Source organism: Ammodytes marinus (assembly GCF_949987685.1).
Source record: "Ammodytes marinus genome assembly, chromosome: 11".
Classification (NCBI taxonomy): domain Eukaryota; kingdom Metazoa; phylum Chordata; class Actinopteri; order Uranoscopiformes; family Ammodytidae; genus Ammodytes; species Ammodytes marinus.
The window spans coordinates 21,030,504-21,049,940 of record NC_137215.1 but is presented as its reverse complement, the minus strand read 5'-3'; the positions used below and the strand labels follow the sequence as shown (position 1 = coordinate 21,049,940).

General features: G+C 40.9%; 1 protein-coding gene across 1 annotated transcript; it reads right to left on the bottom strand.

Annotated features, from left to right (window-relative positions):
• ggps1 (geranylgeranyl diphosphate synthase 1) lies at positions 1–19,428 on the bottom strand. Its single transcript, XM_080037233.1, has 4 exons — positions 19,183–19,428; positions 17,041–17,134; positions 8,995–9,065; positions 1–2,402 (listed from the first exon to the last, which is right to left on the bottom strand). Exons 2-4 carry the CDS (start codon positions 17,111–17,113, stop codon positions 1,596–1,598), a joined length of 951 nt encoding a protein of 316 aa, XP_079893359.1. The 5' UTR covers positions 17,114–17,134; positions 19,183–19,428; the 3' UTR covers positions 1–1,595.
• Between the last annotated feature and the right edge of the window lie 9 nt (positions 19,429–19,437).

Below are 19,437 nucleotides of genomic sequence, written 5' to 3'. Positions count from 1 at the left end.
TTTGACATTTTGATGGAAAAGATTTATTTTCAGTGATGCCACAATTCAAATCGGAAGGACACATTATCAATTGATATTCAGCTGTCAAAAGCAAGAGCTTCAGTCAGTCAACAGAGCTGTCTAGGACAGATAGCCTCTGTCAGTAGGGCAGCGCCTCTTTTCAGCAGCGGTTGGGAGAGCTCACAACAGTATTAACAGAAGAAGCAGATCATTCAGGATTTAGATGTCTGCTGCCTCGTATTTCAGACGAAAACTTCCAGTAAAACACCAACAACCAAGTACATAGCAACCAGCCTGTGTGAATGTTCAGTCAAGGTTCCTCTAAACAAAACAGAGGCAGGCACTTTAATCAGCCGGTTCCCCTCACAGCCTGTACTAGTCAGCACAGAAGTATCACATGCCTTGAAAAACAAGCACACCGACCTGGTGTGACAGGAGGATTGTGATGACATATACTATGGCTCAAGATGGGTCACTGTTTTGTAATGGTCGGGCCATGCGTGTGTTAGGTGTGTGTGTGTGTGTGTGTGTGTGTCTGCGGTGAATGTTTGGTAGATCCTCTTAGAGACAGGAGCTCCAGCGGAGTAAGAAGCCGGTTACTACTGTGAGGCAGAGAAACATGTGGTCACTTCTTGATTTTCAGTTCCTCTCTCCTGTGTGCTCAGTAGATGGTGCTGCTTGTCCCTTTCTTTCCCATTACCTTACACATATTGAGAACAAAATAATGAACCACACCTGATGCCATAGGGACTGGGAGACGTGCCATTTTGGTTTACAAGTCAAACAAGCCACAGGTTATCTTTAACAAGTTGTATTCAATTGATGCAAATCAGTTCTTAACCGCACAGTGACTACTTACAAATATCATAAGTGAATCACCCTGATATATAAGATGTGAAGAGCTTTGTTGAATCAGAACCAGATGGAAACACAGTCTGCTGTAAACCAGTATCAACTGAGTATTTATGTACAGCAGAGCACAAACAGCACGAGCACTACTTTGCATATAATGATAGCGTGTTACATAACAAGTAGACAATTGAGTTGTCAGCGGTCTTTTCTACAGGATTGGCACTCTGGCGACACAATGATTAAGGATCCCCAAATCACACATCATACACTCAAGACATCCACATCTTATTTTATAAATGGGGACTTCAGCAAAAATACCCAGCATTCACTTGGCCCTAGATAAACAACTTAAATCATTTAAAAAAAAACATTTATATGCACAGCAGTGCGCCTTAAAAAGAAGGCTTTTAAGCTTTGTTATTTTTCATTTTCAGAAAAGCAAACCTTAAACCATAAGAAGTTTTCCTCTTTTAATTGAATTCTTCCACCGACTGCAGAGCTACACTTAATACAAAAAAAAAGGTGCCGATGTGTGCGTTTAGTAACACTTGAAGGATGCCATCAAGAACACAGGAGAGAGGCAACATTTGCTGTCAAAGCTGACTTACAGAATTCACGTGCTCAAATGTAATGTAATGTATGTTGAGTTCATGCATAAATGGAAGAACACATCAGTGTCTTAGCAAAGCGTGTGTGTCTCATCGTAGCCCTGGGAGTCATGCAGCAGTGAGAGGTGGGTGAGGTCAGTGGTCATGGCTGGAGTGTGGCTGGGTGCAGGACTCAGCTGCTGTGGCTTCAGCCTCTTGATGCATTTTGCTCAGGTGTTTGACCAGGCTCTCCAGCTGAGGGTTTCCCCCAAACTCTGTGATGAGGCGGTAGGCCTCCACCTCCAGCACCCGAAGAGTCTGACGGGTGTATGCGAAGGAGCCCACCTTCTCCAGGTAGTCCACGCAGTACTTTTTGATGTCCATGTTCTCCGTGCGCTGTCTCAGAATGTTCTGTACCTGGGTGCTCTCTGGACAGGACCAGATGGCGTGGATAGTAGGGAAAGAGAACTTGCCCTCGGTCAGGTCTTCGCAGAAACTCTTGTTCTCGCTGTATTCGCGGGAGCTCAGGTTGGCGTAGTCGTCGCGGATCTGGAAGAAGAGGCCCAGCGTGTCCAGGAGAGGTTTCAGGTCCTGTTGAAACTGGGAGAAGAGCTGCATGAGGCCCACCGCCAGGCCAAAGAGCCCGCCTGTCTTCTGCAGCACCATGTTACGGTACTCCTGCTCAGTGGGACAGGTGTACGTGTCCCTCCAGTGGATGTCCAGGCCCTGGCCGCGGTGCAGCTCCAGCAGCTGCCGTGTGAACACTCGGACGGCCTCGGGGTGCTCCAGGGTCAGCACCTTCTCCAGGCCCAGGAAGTAGACATAGTTGGAGGAGTTGATGACGGAGGGAATGCCATAGATGCTGTGGGCCACCGGGAAGCCTCGCCGCAACTTGGAGCTGTCCTCGATGTCGTCTATGAGCAAGCTGGCGTTGTGCAGCATCTCAGTCACCTCGATGATCACCTGACACAAAAAAAACGCATTGTTTAACTGTGCGATTGTGCAGACATGGACAATGCATAATACATAATACACTACGGGAGAATTATTGTGCATGGAAAAAAATTACTCGCATTCACATTCCAATTTCACAGTAACTCATTTTTTTTTATGTCTTGCTGTACTTACTCTCAGGAACTGTTCAAATATTGCTAATAATGAGAAAACATCCTTCCCCTATCATCGACTAGAAAGACCCACAGTAAAAGGTTCTCAGGAGCTCTGTGTAAAATATGCATTACAGCTTGTATACAGCAGAGGGTGCCATGTTTACACTCTTGACTGTGCATCAAGTGGGAGTCTGCATCTAGTGGGAGTCTCCTTCAGCAGACAAAATAGTTTTTGCAGGAACAAACAGGGCAGTCAAACCGAAAGAATGAGGAGTTCAGCAAAGACACACACCCGCTTGGAGCAGTATCAGTGTATTCAGTGTATTGAAAAGCTCCAACGGCATTAATTATGTATGAGCCTCTGTCAAAATGAACACACATGCGCTGCTGTGTGAGTCGAGGGTTATGTGGACAATAGATACATTCTTGTTAAGCCCTTTTTCACCAACATGAGGCAGCACCGCGCGACATAGATACTTGATTATGTGCATGCCAGAAGGGCAGGTGAGGCACATCATTATTTGCATGAACTGAAAGTTATTTAACAACCACTTTTCTCCCAATTGACACCAACTATTTCACACAGCCTTGGAGGCCTCAAAAGCACGTCTCTAAAAAATAAGCAAGCTCGGTTGGAAAAAAATGGCTGCAATCAACAAAAACTTCTTCACAGGGGTGGGGGCTTAGCAGCTTTTTGCCATAGCTTATTGCCCATAACTCAGTGAACATTCGTCCAATCATCATGAAACTTGGGGGATATCTCCATGTGGTAGGATGTCTCCCAGAGCTTTTTGAGTCCAACCCATAGGGCGCAAACAAATGCCAAAACCATTTACCTAAAAAGTGATTTTATCTCATTTGCATAAACTGAAATACAGACATGTCATGTGTCAACCAGAATGTGCGAAACTATGTCTTTAAAGCTTAAATTAAGCGCCACAAATGCAAGGCTAGCGGTTAGCAACAGGCCGCAGACAATTTTCAAAATATCCACTGGAAAATTTCTAGATACATTTTTGGCCATCGGTTGAGCAAGCAGTCATTTCTCAGTGGAGCACACAGCCATCATAATTGTCCTCTGTCCATAAAGGGGAGCCTAGACCTGATAACCAAAAATGGCTTTGTCTCAGGTCCACGTTTGACACAGAACAGCCAGGGTTGCCATCAGGTGTCTGCTGTCTTGAACTAGTCGTGCAGCCTGCTGGAGTGCTCTGCTGACTTAAAAGACAAGTGGTGTGGCCTGGTAATGAAAGCTGTTTGCATGGGGCTGGAGGAGCACAAAGAGAGGCTCAGTGGGTCAGGCAGATGGCCAAGGCTGGGCCAGTTGAGCGCTATATCTGCCAAACACAACCTTTTCTTCGCTAGGGTCCCGACACTTGCTCACTCTTAAACCTCAGTGAGCCACTCACAAGAGACGGCGGTTGTGGGTAAAGCTACAATAAATAGGGCTGGGTATCGTTCAACAATTTTCATTATCGAAACACATACTAGTTCCCGAACAACATTTTTTTCTGTAGCAATTTTATTAAATCGGTTTTCAAGATGACATAACACATTATGGTAAAACAACTGAAATCTAACTAACTGGCTGCCTTCGGGTTACCACAAATGACCTATTTCCTGAGCCACTGCAGCTCCAACAAAATATACGAGCAAAAAGGAACAAAATGTAAGCAATACAATGAATCAGTGCAGATAGTTTTCGGTGCAAGTCAGTAAGTAAGGCTCACTGTTGCATACTACGCAATCCATGGTGTAATCTATAATGTATTTTTCCTGAATGTCGCAGCCAATCACCAGCACTTTTAAATCTTGGCACATCAAGCGTGCTGCATGTTTACTGCTGTTGATGAGATTAACCCCTCAGGTGTTGAAATTTGGTTTTGAATGAAAAGACAGTATTGAACTTCAAAACCCAGCCCTAACAATGAATGCACAGATTGATGAGAAAATTGCATATAACTCAGCCAAATTTCATACTTAAGGATTTAAAGGTTCATTGCAAACTGGGCTGTGGCCTTTGTGAATTACGAAGCAAGGACAGCAAGGCAAATAATTCACCTCGAGATCAGCCTCAGATAACAGCAGCAGCTATCAAACCAAACAAGCACCTGACCAAAGACAGAAGTTCTGGACTTTGAGTTCCTGGGTCCTGCTGTTTAAGTGCTGAGTGCCTTCACTGCTCTGCGAGACTTTCATTGATTACCACAAGAGTTACCGACCGAGAAACTTCCTATTTGCCAAAGCTTGAATCAGTGATCCATTCAGAATGCAGAGACTCCTTCCAACATAAGTAAGTAATGGAGTCCAATATATCGATATAAATTCTCAGCTCTGAAACAGTTACGTGGACTCATTAACCTGTCTCACTTAGAGGTACTACAGTAGGGTGAGGGTACAAACACAAGTAGGGGAACAACTACAAGTAAACCTGAATCAGACTGCAGGACTGTTGAAGTCTGGCCAACGTTTTTTAACTGTCATCCCACATGATCCCACACCATGGATACTGGATTGCCTCATTCAGAAATGCTCATCCAGAAGAGCAGTTTTAGAATGCAAATGTGACAACATTGATTTTTCTGTTAAATGCTCAAGAAACCACAGTATAATCTTAATCCGGGGTTTATGTTTTTTATGCTTTTTTAAAATCATTTTTGTGAAAGCTGCCATGTCTCATGATTATCCTCATTAGTTGACTTAGTATTGTTGTTGATGCTGTGTGGTGAAGCGGCCAAAAACTATCATTTTCCACAATGTGGATAATGGAGCCTAATTTACAATACAGGGTTTTTCACACAGGATTTGATGGGTCACCTCACCAGACACAAACAACACCTTCACTGTTATCATACATAAATTGATACGCTTTTATGAAATATAACAGCAGGTCATGCATTTATAGGTGTGGCAAGTGATCTCAAGGAGAACTTGTGTTTACGTTTATACAAACCTAATGAGTCTACCTGTTTGGTCAGTGGTGTGTGTCCTAACTGAATTAATCACAACATGAGATGTGTTATGATCTGGGTGACTAGGCCTACTGCACCAACAACTGTATAATACAAATGTATAACATATGTACTGTCTAGTCTGATCCAGGATTTACTGCAATGCAAACAGCTGTTGTCACAACCTCATATCTGCTCCATGTAATAACACACTAACACATTACAGAAATGTAACCCGTTTTAAAGTCGAAAACTTTTAATATTACACTAGCCAGCATTTTATGAGTTGCTACTCATCAAATTTGATATGCTAACTTGCAACGCACTGCCTACTTTGTTTTTTGTAATAGCAGCAGCTACAGTCTCACATCAAAACCTACAAGCTCCGAGCCCGAGGCAGCAGACACTCTCATAAATGACACGTGTTCAAAGTAAAAGAGAAGACGATACACTATATAAAAGCCAACCTTTCTACATTGTCACAGAGAACAGGAGGAAGCCAGTCTACTAAAGGTCGCAAGGCAACGTATGTGTGCAGGGGGGAATTTCCCAAACCTACACGACCTGCCCTGTACTACACTGTAGAAGCACAAATGAAGGGTTTGATCAAATATTCATTGCAAAATGAATGAGACATTGTGCCAATGTCATTGCCTCCATCTATCTGAAGGCATGGCTGTTTCCATGGCACCGACTTCTTGGCAGCAGTGTGCTCATGATGAAGGCGACAGGAGTCTGCATGATGGGTTCAGCAGGAGTTTACAGAGCTGCTGCACAGAGAGGAGGAGGGGGGTGGTTGTTTGATATGTGATGTATTTAAGCCTCAACTACCCACTGTACCATAACAAGGAACTGAGGTGGAATTATCAAGAGAACATCAAGTTGATTTTGTTACAATCTGTATATTATGTATGTGTGTACCACGTGACGCGAGCCAACAACTACCCTATACGAAAAAATTATCAGTCGAACTGAAAACCCAAAAGTTACATGCCATTGTAGCCTCAAAGAGCATTTGTGCTCCAGGATTGGAAATTTGAAGATAATCAAAAATGTCACTTTTGAATGTTGAGTCGCTCCCTTTATTACATTTTGCAAACCATACTCATTCATTTGAAGGCATACAACCGGCTGCAGTGTGAAAGCCCTGATTAAATATATCTCAACTTATGCAAAGTGCGAGATGGATGCTGTAGCGGCAGGGGGAGTCACATAACAGGATTGATCTGTTCAATTCAATAATTCCTCAAAAGAGACAACATTATTACCGTCTCACACGCACACACCTGTTTCATTTAGTGAGGCCTGTCAGTCCTCACATCAGGGAAGAGGTTTTATAGAGCATTAAAAGATGAAATGACCACGGGAAGCAGCAGTGTGACCTCGGAGCCACGCTGCAGGACTAAGATTCCTCTATTTGGGACGGGTTTATAATACATTAAGGACAATGGGAGACCTGTTGAACAGCAAACCTAATGAGACCTGACAGGCTCAGAATGTAGCATGCTGCACTGGCCCTGGGCCATCTGCAACAAAACCAATAAATGCTACATGGCTAATTTGAAATGAATCTGACTGAAGAAAAGCAAGAATGCCAATCAGTGTGCTTACTGTACATGGGCTTCAATATGTCTGTTTCAAATCTAATCAGGCAGCATCAACAAATATGTAATGACACTAATGGATGAGTGGGAGCTAGGGGTTTGCCTGGGAAGCGGTCTGAGATTTGAATCACGCTAATGCTCTGCCTGCAGAGGCAATCAGGAACACAAGAAGCTTAAAAAGTCTTTCACTGGAGATGCTAGTACAAATATGTCTTAAAATACACAAACAATCCCTAAATGCTGCCAAATATTTCCATCTTACTACCATTTATTGCACTAGTTGGATTGTATTATACTGTATATTTATATTGTATCATGGCCAACCCATTTTCCTTCAAAAAGCAAAAAATATCACTTATATGCTTATATGTTGAAAAGTAGCCCTATTGAAAGAGGGGATTTTGGGGAAACCCCTGGATTTAGACAATTATTTTATCTCTGCATGGTCTCTATTAAACTGCCATACCTAATGAAAGCTGCTGTCAGTGCACTGATGAAATTCATGTCAGAATATAAAATGGATTTTAACACGTTTTAGATGACTAGGGGAATATTCAAGAGACAAAAGTGGAAGTTATTTATGCCAGTCATCTGAGTAGTAGTAAGGATGGGGGTGGGTGCCACCTAACCAACATGCATATACACTCAGAAAAGACAGAGTCTATTCCTGAACTTGAAAGACAAAGCAGGAAAAAAAACATTAATGAAAAACAGAATACAATCAAATCATAATGAAGTTGAGAAAATGTTGGTTAGGTATGGACACTAGAAATTGTTAGAACATACTATAAAACAGGCAAAACAAAACTACAGTCTTGACAAAAAACCTCATGATTGGACATGGAAGCTATCTGAAACTTGATGCAAGATTTAAAAGCAGAAGTGGGGAAGTAGGGAAAATCTAGTTCGAGTGGACAGGGCTCCTTCACTGAGCATCTTAAAACCATGACAGTCATGACAGTTTGAAATAAAACAGAAATAAAATTCCTTTAAATAAAGATTAAAGAGCAAACAGTGGAAGTGTTACGAATACAACCATAGTGGGCAGGACTTCTTGAGGGACACAGTGTATTATAGTTGGTCACATCAACTTTGATATTAACCCAAAGCCTATGATGGGCTCGTTTGGAAGCAAGCTAATGGACTATGCCTGTAAGAAGCAAAACAACCTATTTTTCTACTGTTAATTAATTGACTACATACATGTAATATAAAACAGGATCACTCACTAGTAGTGACAAGCCCACAACCAATTTTTGGACCATCCAGCTCTACACAGCTGCCTGAGTTTCTTGTTCTGGTTTAAGGCCCCACGACTGTACTGTATGGCTCAGGCTCACACCAGTCTTAAAGTCGTTTGCAACAGCAGAAGTGGCCATTAACGATTTAAGCTTATCAATTTAAATAACCTCCCCAGCTGAACAAAACCACAGACAAACGTAGCAACAAGCGGACAAATACATCCAGGGAGCTCACGATCCATTCTAAACCTTCTCTCCGAATTCAAGACAAAAACTATAGTAAAATATTGTATCTATTCTAAAATGCCACAATATATTAAAGCAGCTTAAAATGCATCCAACTTCAACAATTCAACTTAGCTGTGTATTTTAACCCACGGATCGAATAAATATGGTAAAGGGGAAGTGTTCTGTTTTTTGAGATCACCGATCTGGTTCCACTTCACCCTCAGCTGCATTAAAAACCTCCTTAAATAAATCATGCTTTACTTATACATTCAGTTAGGAACAACAACTCAACTCTATAATTGCGTTACAAAATAAATTGCCTGTTGGGAATTCGCACAGTATTATTTCACCTTTCTGGACCCATCTGCAACAACAGATGACCGTGAATGATGTAAAGAGGCTGGAAATTGCCAATTTCTCACCTGCAGTTTGTCTTCTGGAACATTCAGCCAATGGTTAAATGCCTGGGATAGTTTAGTCCTCACCTGCTTTCCTGAGAAGAAAAAAAAGTTAAAACATTTGAATAGATCAAGACATAAGCACTGTAGAACGCAAATGAAAATGAAAGAGATATAACCTTTAATGGCATCTTTCACAATAACTATTGCTGCAAATCAACAGCTAAATATGTGGTCTTACTGCCATTAGCAATAATGCACATTTTGTTTAGGTCTATATTAAAGCTCACATATTATGCACTTTGCTGTCAATTTTATGTGGTCTAAGTAGTCCCTAATACTTATTTTTTTAGATGTTTGCTGAAAAACCCGTTCAGATCATTTATTGTAGCAATCCTCTATACCCTGATTGTCCTCTGGTCTCAGGATGACCTATATTTGTGCGATCTGGCTGGCCCCTCCCACCTCTCTGCCAGGCTTTCTTTATATGTCCATGGGGCTCTCCCACCGTCTCTGCCGTGCTCTCGCGATACTAGAGAGACAATGCGTGACTGAGAACACAGTGTTTACCCGGAGCTAAGCCATACTTTTAACAATTTGACATGACCTGACATGATTAAAACCAGTGAAAACAGTAGCTTCAAAGTTTGATTTCTACATGAATATCTTCCCATCCTTTGTCATGTTAAAAACGAGTCATTTTCAGACTGCTGTGGGGAATATAAACAGCGTGTTATGAGCAAAAGCTGGTTGCTTGTCCCAAAGCTAATAGCTACACCAGTCAGGCAAAACTACCAATAAAAACTATTATTTTAGTTTTACCGTTTAAAAAAAAGCACAGGTAGCTTCCTATCCGTTGTGTTATTAAAAACGAGGCATTAATAGACTGCTGTGGTTAAGATAAATTAGTGGAGTATGAGCAAAAGCATTCTGTGTTGGTGTATGTAACATTCAGGCTGTACTAAGGGCATCTTGTCGCTTAGCGGGGAAAACAACATGGCTGTCGCTCGGAAAATTTTCCATCGGATCTCGGGGCCGTGGACCAATAAGAAATGGGGGGGTGGGGTTATCATAGACTACTACACGGTGGACATTTCTGGGGGGGAAGCATGGACATATAAAGAAAATATGGGGATGCGGCTGTGCCGACTATTACGTAATAGTCAGCGAGAATTCTGACTGGAGTATATTGGGGGGAGGGGTGGGGGTTTCAGAAAGGGGGAGAGTGAGAAAAGGAGAGATTGTTATTTTTTCTGATATTTTGGCAGTCTCTAGGCACACCGTGGACCCATGGATATGTTAGAACACATTTAAAAAGTGCATTTAGCATAATATGTGACCTTTAAAAGGGGACATTTCCAAGGTCTACTAGAAAAGGTTTTCATGGTTTATTGTTCAAAAAACCCATTCGTTTTCTACCATTGCCCATTTCTTAAACGCCTTTTCTGCTCTCTATCTCAAAAGGTTGGTTTTGACATCTACCCCCCTTTGCAAAAATCCTAGTCTGCTCTGACTGGTCAGATCTACATGGGCGTGCATGCACCGCCCTGCTCATTTACTCTATACCTACCTACATGGGCATGGCTCACGCCCAGCTGTCAGTTTTGTTTACTTTTGGCCAATGCAGCATGGAGACCAATGTAAACATGTTTAGCTTAATTTCTACCACAAATATCGGCACACTAACCAGTTCTAAACTAAAATATGTACAACTGAACCGGTTCAGACAGGAGTCTGAGCTGAAAACTGTGAAAATGGCATAAAGATTTCTGATTTCCCTGACATTATCCTCAGGTAAATACCGTTTAATTATGTCTAAGTCAATAACAGAATTTGAGCTAAGTATATATGCATGAACTCTCTAAACTGGTAACATACACCCTGTTTTACGTTTGTCTTTACAGGTCTGTGGAATGATCTACAGCCCAGTGGAGTGAAAAAGCTTTGGTTGTGAACCGATACTGAGTTGACATGTAGAAATGTACAGTAACCATAATGGAAAAGAATGTATCCTGAATCATGTCAAGATTCACTGGAAAGGCATTATCTTTTGTAAAATGTATGGTTGAAATAATTATGCTTTAGGTTTGTCATAGCTGCAAATGATCTGACAACAATTCAATATCTAGTAGATAATGTATCATTTGTATTGTGATCACTCATTCATAATAAAGTTTTACTGTTAAAAAATGTATTGTGTTGCTTACTGTCACTGTTTGCTACCTGTAGTAAAGGATTACTTGAAACTCACATTTTCATCTCACTGAAGATTTTCTCTGATAAAACAGTATCATTCATTACATTTTAAAAAGACCAAAAACATCCTTAAAAATAAAGCAGTTTATTCATAGCCAGTGGAATGAAAATGTGAAGTGTACATATCAAACAGAAGCAAAGCCATAACTTTTATGTAATTGTCCAGTTGTTGTTGGGCCCTGAAGAAGACCACCTGTCCCACCCAGTGAACACATCCTCCTCTGAAGGAACGGATAGTGTGACTGTCTTGGTGGCTCCATCCGGCTCCATCAGGTCACTCAGATACCTGTAAAACATGGCACATTCAATAGCCCCTTTTACACAGCCAGTGAAAGCCTGGAATATGCCGGCCTTTCGGCCCTCCCCCCAGCTGTGTAAATGCGACAGTTGCGGAACGAGGGAAGAAAGGTGCGAGTGATCGTTCCGGGAATTTTACTACCTCGGGGGGTAGTAAGATTCCCGACACGATCAGTTCCGCCTCTCTGTTTAAATGCTCCAGCTTGTTGTTGCGGAACAGGGGGGCGTTTGACGTTCCATAGTCTACGTTCTAAACATGCGACCATGTTAGCAGTTGAAGGACGTGTGTTTAACATTAACCACGGCGGCCTGATGTCCCGTAAAAATCACCAAATAAAAGGAACGGTGTATAATCTATCTGATCATAAGGTCCGTTGCTCAATCCAAACCCCCGCGCTTCATTTTGCAGAGTGTATGAGTCTATTTCTGCCCAGGAGAAGTTGTACAATGGAAAGCTAGGCTAGGCTAAGTAAGGGATAAAGTATAGCGAACGGGTCACTTGCTAGAAATAAAGACCGACAAGCTGAAGCAGGAGCCCGACGCGCAGCGGAGGGCTCTTGTTCAGCTTGAAGGTCGACCTAGTAACGGGGGAATAGTCTGCTCGCCCCGCTAGACTGTCTGCTTCAGCTGACTGAAGGCTCCGGCTCAGCTGTTAGCCACAGAGCTACTGTTTTGCTAACACATTCCGCCGCCGCTATTATTATCCTAAGTCTGAGCGTATATCCACACTTTATTTCTGTCTACAGTAACGTGACTTCACACACTGTGTGTATGTGTATGTCTGATTGGCAGATCGCTGCCCTCACAAAGAGACTCGCTCACAACCAACCTGTCACACACACACACACACACACAGAGGTGAAGCGGTCGGATTGATTTAGTCAGTTTGGTTAACTGTCCCAGTGATGTTGGACTCAGCGCGTAGCGAGATCAACTGGCACATCGTGGGGACAGTAAAATACGGCCCTCTTACTGCAAGCTCCAGCACTTCTGCTCTCAATTCACCGGCCATTGTTGTTGTTGTAAAGCAGCTGACCGGCGCGGCGCTAAATGTTTACGTCACACCTGACGCTGTTTACAAGCACCTCTTTCATTCCGGAGCGCTGTGTAAAAGGGACTACTGATGCGCCAGCAGGCCGGCGTTGCTTGGTTCTGTGTAAATAACACAGAAGCAAGCAAAGCCGGCATATTGGAGTGATGTTGTTCCGTCAATATGCCGCAATCTCTGTGTAAAAGGGGCTAATGTTACATCATGTAGCCTAGCTGACATGTATAGGCCTACATCATACATCTGTTATGGCAAAGCTACAAACTGATGAAAATATATTTTTTCTTCCATTATAAAATAAGATAGGCTACTAATAAATTCAGTATAGCCCTTGCTCAAGAAGCAACAAGTTCTGAGTGATACTGTGTGCTGTTTGAAATATATCAGACAGGAAACAAACACCAGCAGAGGCAACTTACAGTATTCCTGTCTATGTGTGCATTACACTGGAGATCATGTAATAGGCCTACTGCAGCTTGTACCACACCTGCTTATAACTACACACTGTCCGCAGACTTATTGCGGTGTGTACTTGAGCTATACAATCAGACAGCTAGAAGGTAGCAGGATGAAGCTATTAAAAAAAATACTCTTCAGTTTCCAACACACCATACAGTTTCAGCATCTGTTTTTCACACAGGGGCTGTCACGGCAGAACTAACGTGAGCTCACAAAAGAGCCAAATAACAGTCACTGCGAAAGGCTCACAGCTCTAACCGTTAGCATAAAGCTAACGGTAAAGCTAGCGGACGCTAATGCTAACGACTAAACCCTGCGGCATTCTCTCATTTCAGTCGGTGTTGGTTATTATAGGAGGGATAAAATAAAGCACATTACAGACATTGAATTAACAAACAGCCAGAATTATTTTTAAAATAGGACTACTTACATTTCGGACGTATGGTGTCTCAGTCTTCCTGGCACAGTCTCCTCCACCGTCCAGTAAAAAGGCTTTGATCACACTAACAGATTGCAAACCTTTGCTGGAGATAGCCTAACAAAAAATTAAGTAAATCCATTCAGGCCTAGTGTGCTTCGAGGCTGGGGTGTGATGGTAGCTTGAGGTTGAGCTCACACTGCAGCTTGCTTCTACTCCGTTGTTGCATGAGCGAGTGGAGGCTCAGCCAGGTGTGTGTGGTTACCAACGGGGGCGTCTTGATTTGCCAATCAACTGCCGAGTTTCTGGTGAGCTTTCCCGTGGGAATATGATAATGAAAACCGACCAATTTCGTCATCAGTCGGTGTATTTTGGAACAGACCATCAAATCCCCCCTTTTTCTAAATAAGTGTCCCAGAAAAAACTGACAAATTTGTCTTTTTGAAGCTTGTGTGTGCTGGTAGTAGGGCTGTGTCAAAAAATCGAAATATCGATATATCGCGATACTTAGTTTCCCGATATCAGTATCGATTTTTATATCAAAATATCGATTTTTTTTTAATTCATTTTTTTATTCATTTCTTTTTTTTTTATATAATTTTTTTTTTTTTTCAAGGCTTTATTGACAGTGCAGATATACATATATGAAATGGGGCAGAGAGGGAATGAAACAACCATGGGTCAGATTGAAACCCATGTCTGCTGTCAGGAACTGAGCCTCTAGGATACTGACTATTGAAGTTAGATCAGTTTTGTTTATAAAAATTCTTAATTAAGATTCACTGTGTCACAAAAGCACACTGATGTGTTTTCATTTTCAGTGTGTCCTGTACAGTCAGTACAAGAGTGAATTGGATTTGTTATTTTGATGTTAAGCAGCTGCAGCAGTGTTTGATAATTTGCCATAACCAAAAAAAAGGAAGAAAAATAGTAAAGGAAGTTGTGAATGAAATAGTTTTGACTTAATTTGTCTGTGCAATTATCAATATATTGTGCTGTTATGTTTGACAAGGTAACTTGTTTATGGAATATCGCAATATATCGTGATATATCAAGATACGCAATATATCGTGATATATCGTATCGTGACCAGTATATCGTGATACGTATCGTATTGCGAAGTCCTTGACGATACCCAGCCCTAGCTGGTAGGGACCCCAATAACCTAAAAAGTGTGCCCAAACACCGGAAATGTTTGTTTTTCATAATATGTCCCCTTTAAAAGGTGCAGTGTGTAATATGACATCATCAAGAAAGTTCTACAAAGTTCTAGAATGCAACACTCCCTGGGTAACCCCAACCCTTTCGAATAATAACAGAAGCTACAGTGGCCTTCAAGGACAAGAACAATTCTAAATTTTAAACAATGCACCTGATGACATTCCAACTATGACACTTTCAAGATGGCGGCACTAGGCCTTGGTCCAAAATATGCAGAAATATGGACATATATGAGACCCTTTCTAAGGAAAAAAATAATAATTCAAAACATTTTTTTCAGCTATTATGCACTAAATTAAATGTACTTATGGACATGATAATTACTTTCTACAAAATCTGCTAGGAAATAAAACACAAAATTCTACACACTGCAGGTTTAACACAGCTTTGTGTGGTAGCTATATATCCCCAGAGAAACATTATGTTAAAAAGGGAAATTACATTGTTTTAGGACCCGTGTCTTATTGACATTGACAGGTGCGCACAACACTAGTTTCACCCCGAATGTTGAATATGTAGAAGAAACAATAAAGTTCAGTGAGCCTGAAAAATATTCTAAAAGTAATACAATCCTACCTAATGCAAGTAGTTATTTCAAAAGTCTAAATAAAGATGAAATCTTAAATCATAACATATCATTCCCATTTTACCCCAATAGTCCATTCATTCAGAGTTAAGGCCTATGGGTGCACAACTCTCTCTAGGCAACAGTGGAAGTGGAAGTGGGATGTGATCTGGCTAGAGTGACAGAGAGACTCTCAGGACATGTCCTATTTACCCAAATAAAGTTCTTATGTCGGGGAAGTCACTTTTCCACTGACAAGATGTCAATCGAACTAAATCAACAGATAAAGTAGATGTGTGCTAGTGAGCTCTCAACTCAATAGAAATAGGACTCAACAAAACTAGGTTGTTACACAGAACTATGAACTGCCTTTAGACATATTGTAATGTCTTCAACACTTCCATTCTATTACCATCTGGATTAATTGGTTTAATTACCATATGTAAGAGTTTGTGCACAGAGGGGATTGTCGGGAAAGAGATGGCTGCTTGAGAAAGCTCCCATTTATTAACATTTCAACAAACAAGTTGCATATTTGCATAACGTACGTAATAACGTACCATTTAGAGCAATAGTAGCTACTAGGGATGGGCACGAGTGTTTTTGCTACTCGTGTGATCGCTTGCATTCCTCGAGGATCAATCGATTCCTTGTTAAACTTTTTTCTATTTTTAGAACGCAACGCATCTGTCTACAGAACAACGGTTGACCGCAATAAAGCGCTCAATGCTTATGTCAAACAGTCACAGTTGCCATATAATATTAAGGATTTTTTTCCACAAGTTTAAAACACATTTTCCTCACTGAAATTAATTAAATAGACTGGCCACAATTTAAACCGATCGAGTAGGTCTGCGATGGGGAGAAAAAAAGCATGGGCTGTAGTTGTAACAAAAAAAAATAGCCTAAGTCACCATTTAAAATAAGAAGGGCAGCAGATAATATAAAATTATTGTCCTACAATTTAAATACATATAAATAACTCACCAAAGCAGATAGTCCAACCGCGTAATGCTCACTCCGTGTCCGTGAATAATTACCGCGATTAATTCCTCATTAACGGAACGTTACACCGGTCGGTTTTTGAATCTTGTCCCCATATTCCCTAATGAAGGCTTCTTAACTGTTGTTGGCTCGGAGCGAATGTGCCTGAAGTAAGCCTTGCTTCTTCTTTTCTTTCCAAGCGGAGAGCACCTTGCATGCTCACCTGGAGTCTACTCATTACTAACTGAGAGTAACAGGTGTCATCTCCCCTTTTTATAAACGTAACTTTATCATCTGCTTTGAAATAATTGGACAGTTATATTCCTGAAAATGTTCTGGAGAAGAAAGGAGAGACCGTGTTCAGCTCCGCGGTGCTGTGGAGAACACAGGCTGCGCTGCGGTGGCACGGAGGTGGCAGTTATTTGCAGTTGATGTTTGACACAACGCTCAGTTTATTGCACTTGCATCAAAATATTTAATTTAGTTAAACTTTATTTTATCCGTTTTGTACACGTAGGCCTATATAACATTTTAAAATAGGGGCGGCCGCGGCCCGCCGGCCTAAAGGCTGCAGACAAAAAAAAAAAAAGATTCTCATCTACCAATCGAGTTCATTTGAACCGAGGAGTACTCGAGTACTCTATTACTAACGCCCATCCCTAGTAGCTACAGAACATATACTGTGCTGTGTAATAACAGGGTCGAAAAATGGGGAAAAAGTTGCGGCTTATAGTCCGAAAATTACGGTACACATGATGCACTTATATTAAAGTAAGCATAATAACACAAAGCCAGGTGTAAGCGTTGACCAACAAGTCTCACCTGGCAGTTGCAACAAGTACTTGTATGGTTCCAGCAGAATTCGCTCAGAGGTGGCTTGCGATTTCTCGTCCATTGTTTTCAAGTTGACACAAATCTATATTGGAGGACAAAGAACACAATAATGTAAACAATCCAGAAACCCAGGTGTTGACAATTTTCAAGATAGATAAGCAACCTCATGTGTGCGGCAATCTCATGTTTTGTCCACAGATGTATATGCTATAACCCTTTCATAATGAAAATGTCAAAATAAACAGATCTACAAATAAGATATAGTATACTCTTTTAAAATGCCCAGTTGATTGTTTTGAAGGAAAATAGCATTTTGTTTTGAATATTTAAAAAACAAAAAAATTGGAATTTCGATTTCTTTAATTGATTAATTAGGCATTAATATATTATGAGGCCACATGTTCTACTTTGCATTTACTCTTAATTGTAGAACATGTAAGACACCTGAAAAACTGACAAATTAACAAACTAACAGTGAAAAGGAAAACAGACGCAAACAATTAAAGGTTTATATTCTCATAAAAGCAAGCAGTAACTGACAAAAGATAAAAGAAAAAAGAAAGATTGATAACCCTACACTCAAAATAAAGTAAGAGATAACAGGTGACTTTCTGAAGTAGCATAGCAGCAGTAGCAAACAAAAGTGAGTCATCCCTCTGGCTTGTTGTTGGCTTAGAGCTGGCTCACAGAAGAAATGGCGTATTAATGAGCTCCAAACGTTAAAAGGTCTTGGTGCAAGTCCCCATTTTACCGGAGTAAACAGAAATGGTGAAAAAGTGTGAAACTGTAATTACACTGCTGTACATGTATTATGGGTATCCGTTATTGGATCTACACTGACAGATTGGGGAACCAGCTTTTTTGTAAACAGTCGAAGAATTTCAGAAAGGAATGTGTCGCAATGACAAGAACATTGTCAGACTCAAAGGCCGCCTGAGTGTAACACTGACATCCAATACATAACTGCCAAATGATGCTTCACACTCAGCCTCGCTCAGAAACTGTGTGGGTAGAATTTATATGCAATACTTTTACCTAATCACTCAATGAGAAATTCAAAATGTTGTATTATTACAAGTGCATTATTTGTAAAGCCTTGCGTTAAAAAGGCTCTAACTCAAGGTTGACACATCTACTGATTTATGTCATTATGTAATGCACTGTTTGCTAGACACATGTGCAGAGCCATGGAATTCCCTTATTCATGGTGACACGCTGATCACATGAATTGACATGATTCACAGAAACTGGTGATGAGTGATATAGAAAACATCTGAGCTAGTGATCATTTAAAAAAATATCCCTTCCTCAATAAATCAGTCATTCTTTACATAAAAGGGCAGTTTAGGTTTTATTTCATGAAAAGGCCCAGACTACCTGTACTTAACTTGTAATGTTAATGCACAGCTTCACCGCTGTAAGTTATAAGACTGTTGTGACATTTTCTATAAAATAACAATACAGCCTCCCATTTCCACCAAGGGATGGTGCAGTATTATATTTGCCTGATATACTGTCAGGTAATACAATTTACGGAGTCATCAATATAAATGTTGTTAGTAGTTGAATCTAGCACAGCCCTGCACTTTATAGAACTCGTAAGTCAGAGTACAGTATAATTCCACACTTTATATGCACACTTCACATTGTTTGACATGCAGTAAAAAATAATAATAAAATAAATAGTACACGTTTCTTCTTGTGTGCAAAAAGTTCCCAGCTGAACCATTATTTCACATTGGATAGACTTGTCAATTTTGCTTTAAAACAAAATATTTTGTTTCAATACCACAATGAAATTTGGTCAACCAAAGGCCAATGTAGTTTATTAAAAGAAAAAGGGAAAAGGTTAAACCAGGAAGGTAGAACCATAGACTGTAAATAGATGGGGTATAACGAAGTTGTTGCAGGAAGTTTTGCCACCGACAATCCGCTTCCTTTTAACCGATAATTCAAACGACAAAACATAGTTACAATGTATATTGTGATATTCCCATCATTACACATAAACAACAGAGCTTGAAAACATAAAATGATGCTATGACACTAAGCACTTATCCAGCTTCCATCCATGGACATATTATAAAGCTTCCGTCATGTCCCTTCCACACTGATCTTTACTCCACCCACCTTGGCTCGCCGGTCCTGTGTTCCTGATAGCCACAGTGCTAGTTAGCTAGCGTTAGCAGGCTAACATAAACGCGCCGGTTCACCACCGTTAATCATGTATTTCTTTCATCTAAACGATAAAACTTCTCTTTCAACGCTAGTTGAATAAATTACACACTGTGACTGTCACATCCACACTTTTATATAATTTAAGGTCCGAGTGACAGAGGCTAATTCACCACATGATATGCTAAGCTAGTTCCGTTACTGCTACGC

What these genes read in the sequence shown, in the direction of transcription:
- ggps1 (XM_080037233.1), bottom strand. Translation starts at nt 17,113, where the DNA reads ATGGACGAGAAATCGCAAGCCACCTCTGAGCGAATTCTGCTGGAACCA. An exon ending in GTACTTGTTGCAACTGCCAG is followed by an intron (nt 9,066 to 17,040) that starts GTGAGACTTGTT and finishes TTTTCTTCTCAG; the next exon opens with GAAAGCAGGTGAGGACTAAA. An exon ending in TTCCAGAAGACAAACTGCAG is followed by an intron (nt 2,403 to 8,994) that starts GTGAGAAATTGG and finishes TTTTTGTGTCAG; the next exon opens with GTGATCATCGAGGTGACTGA.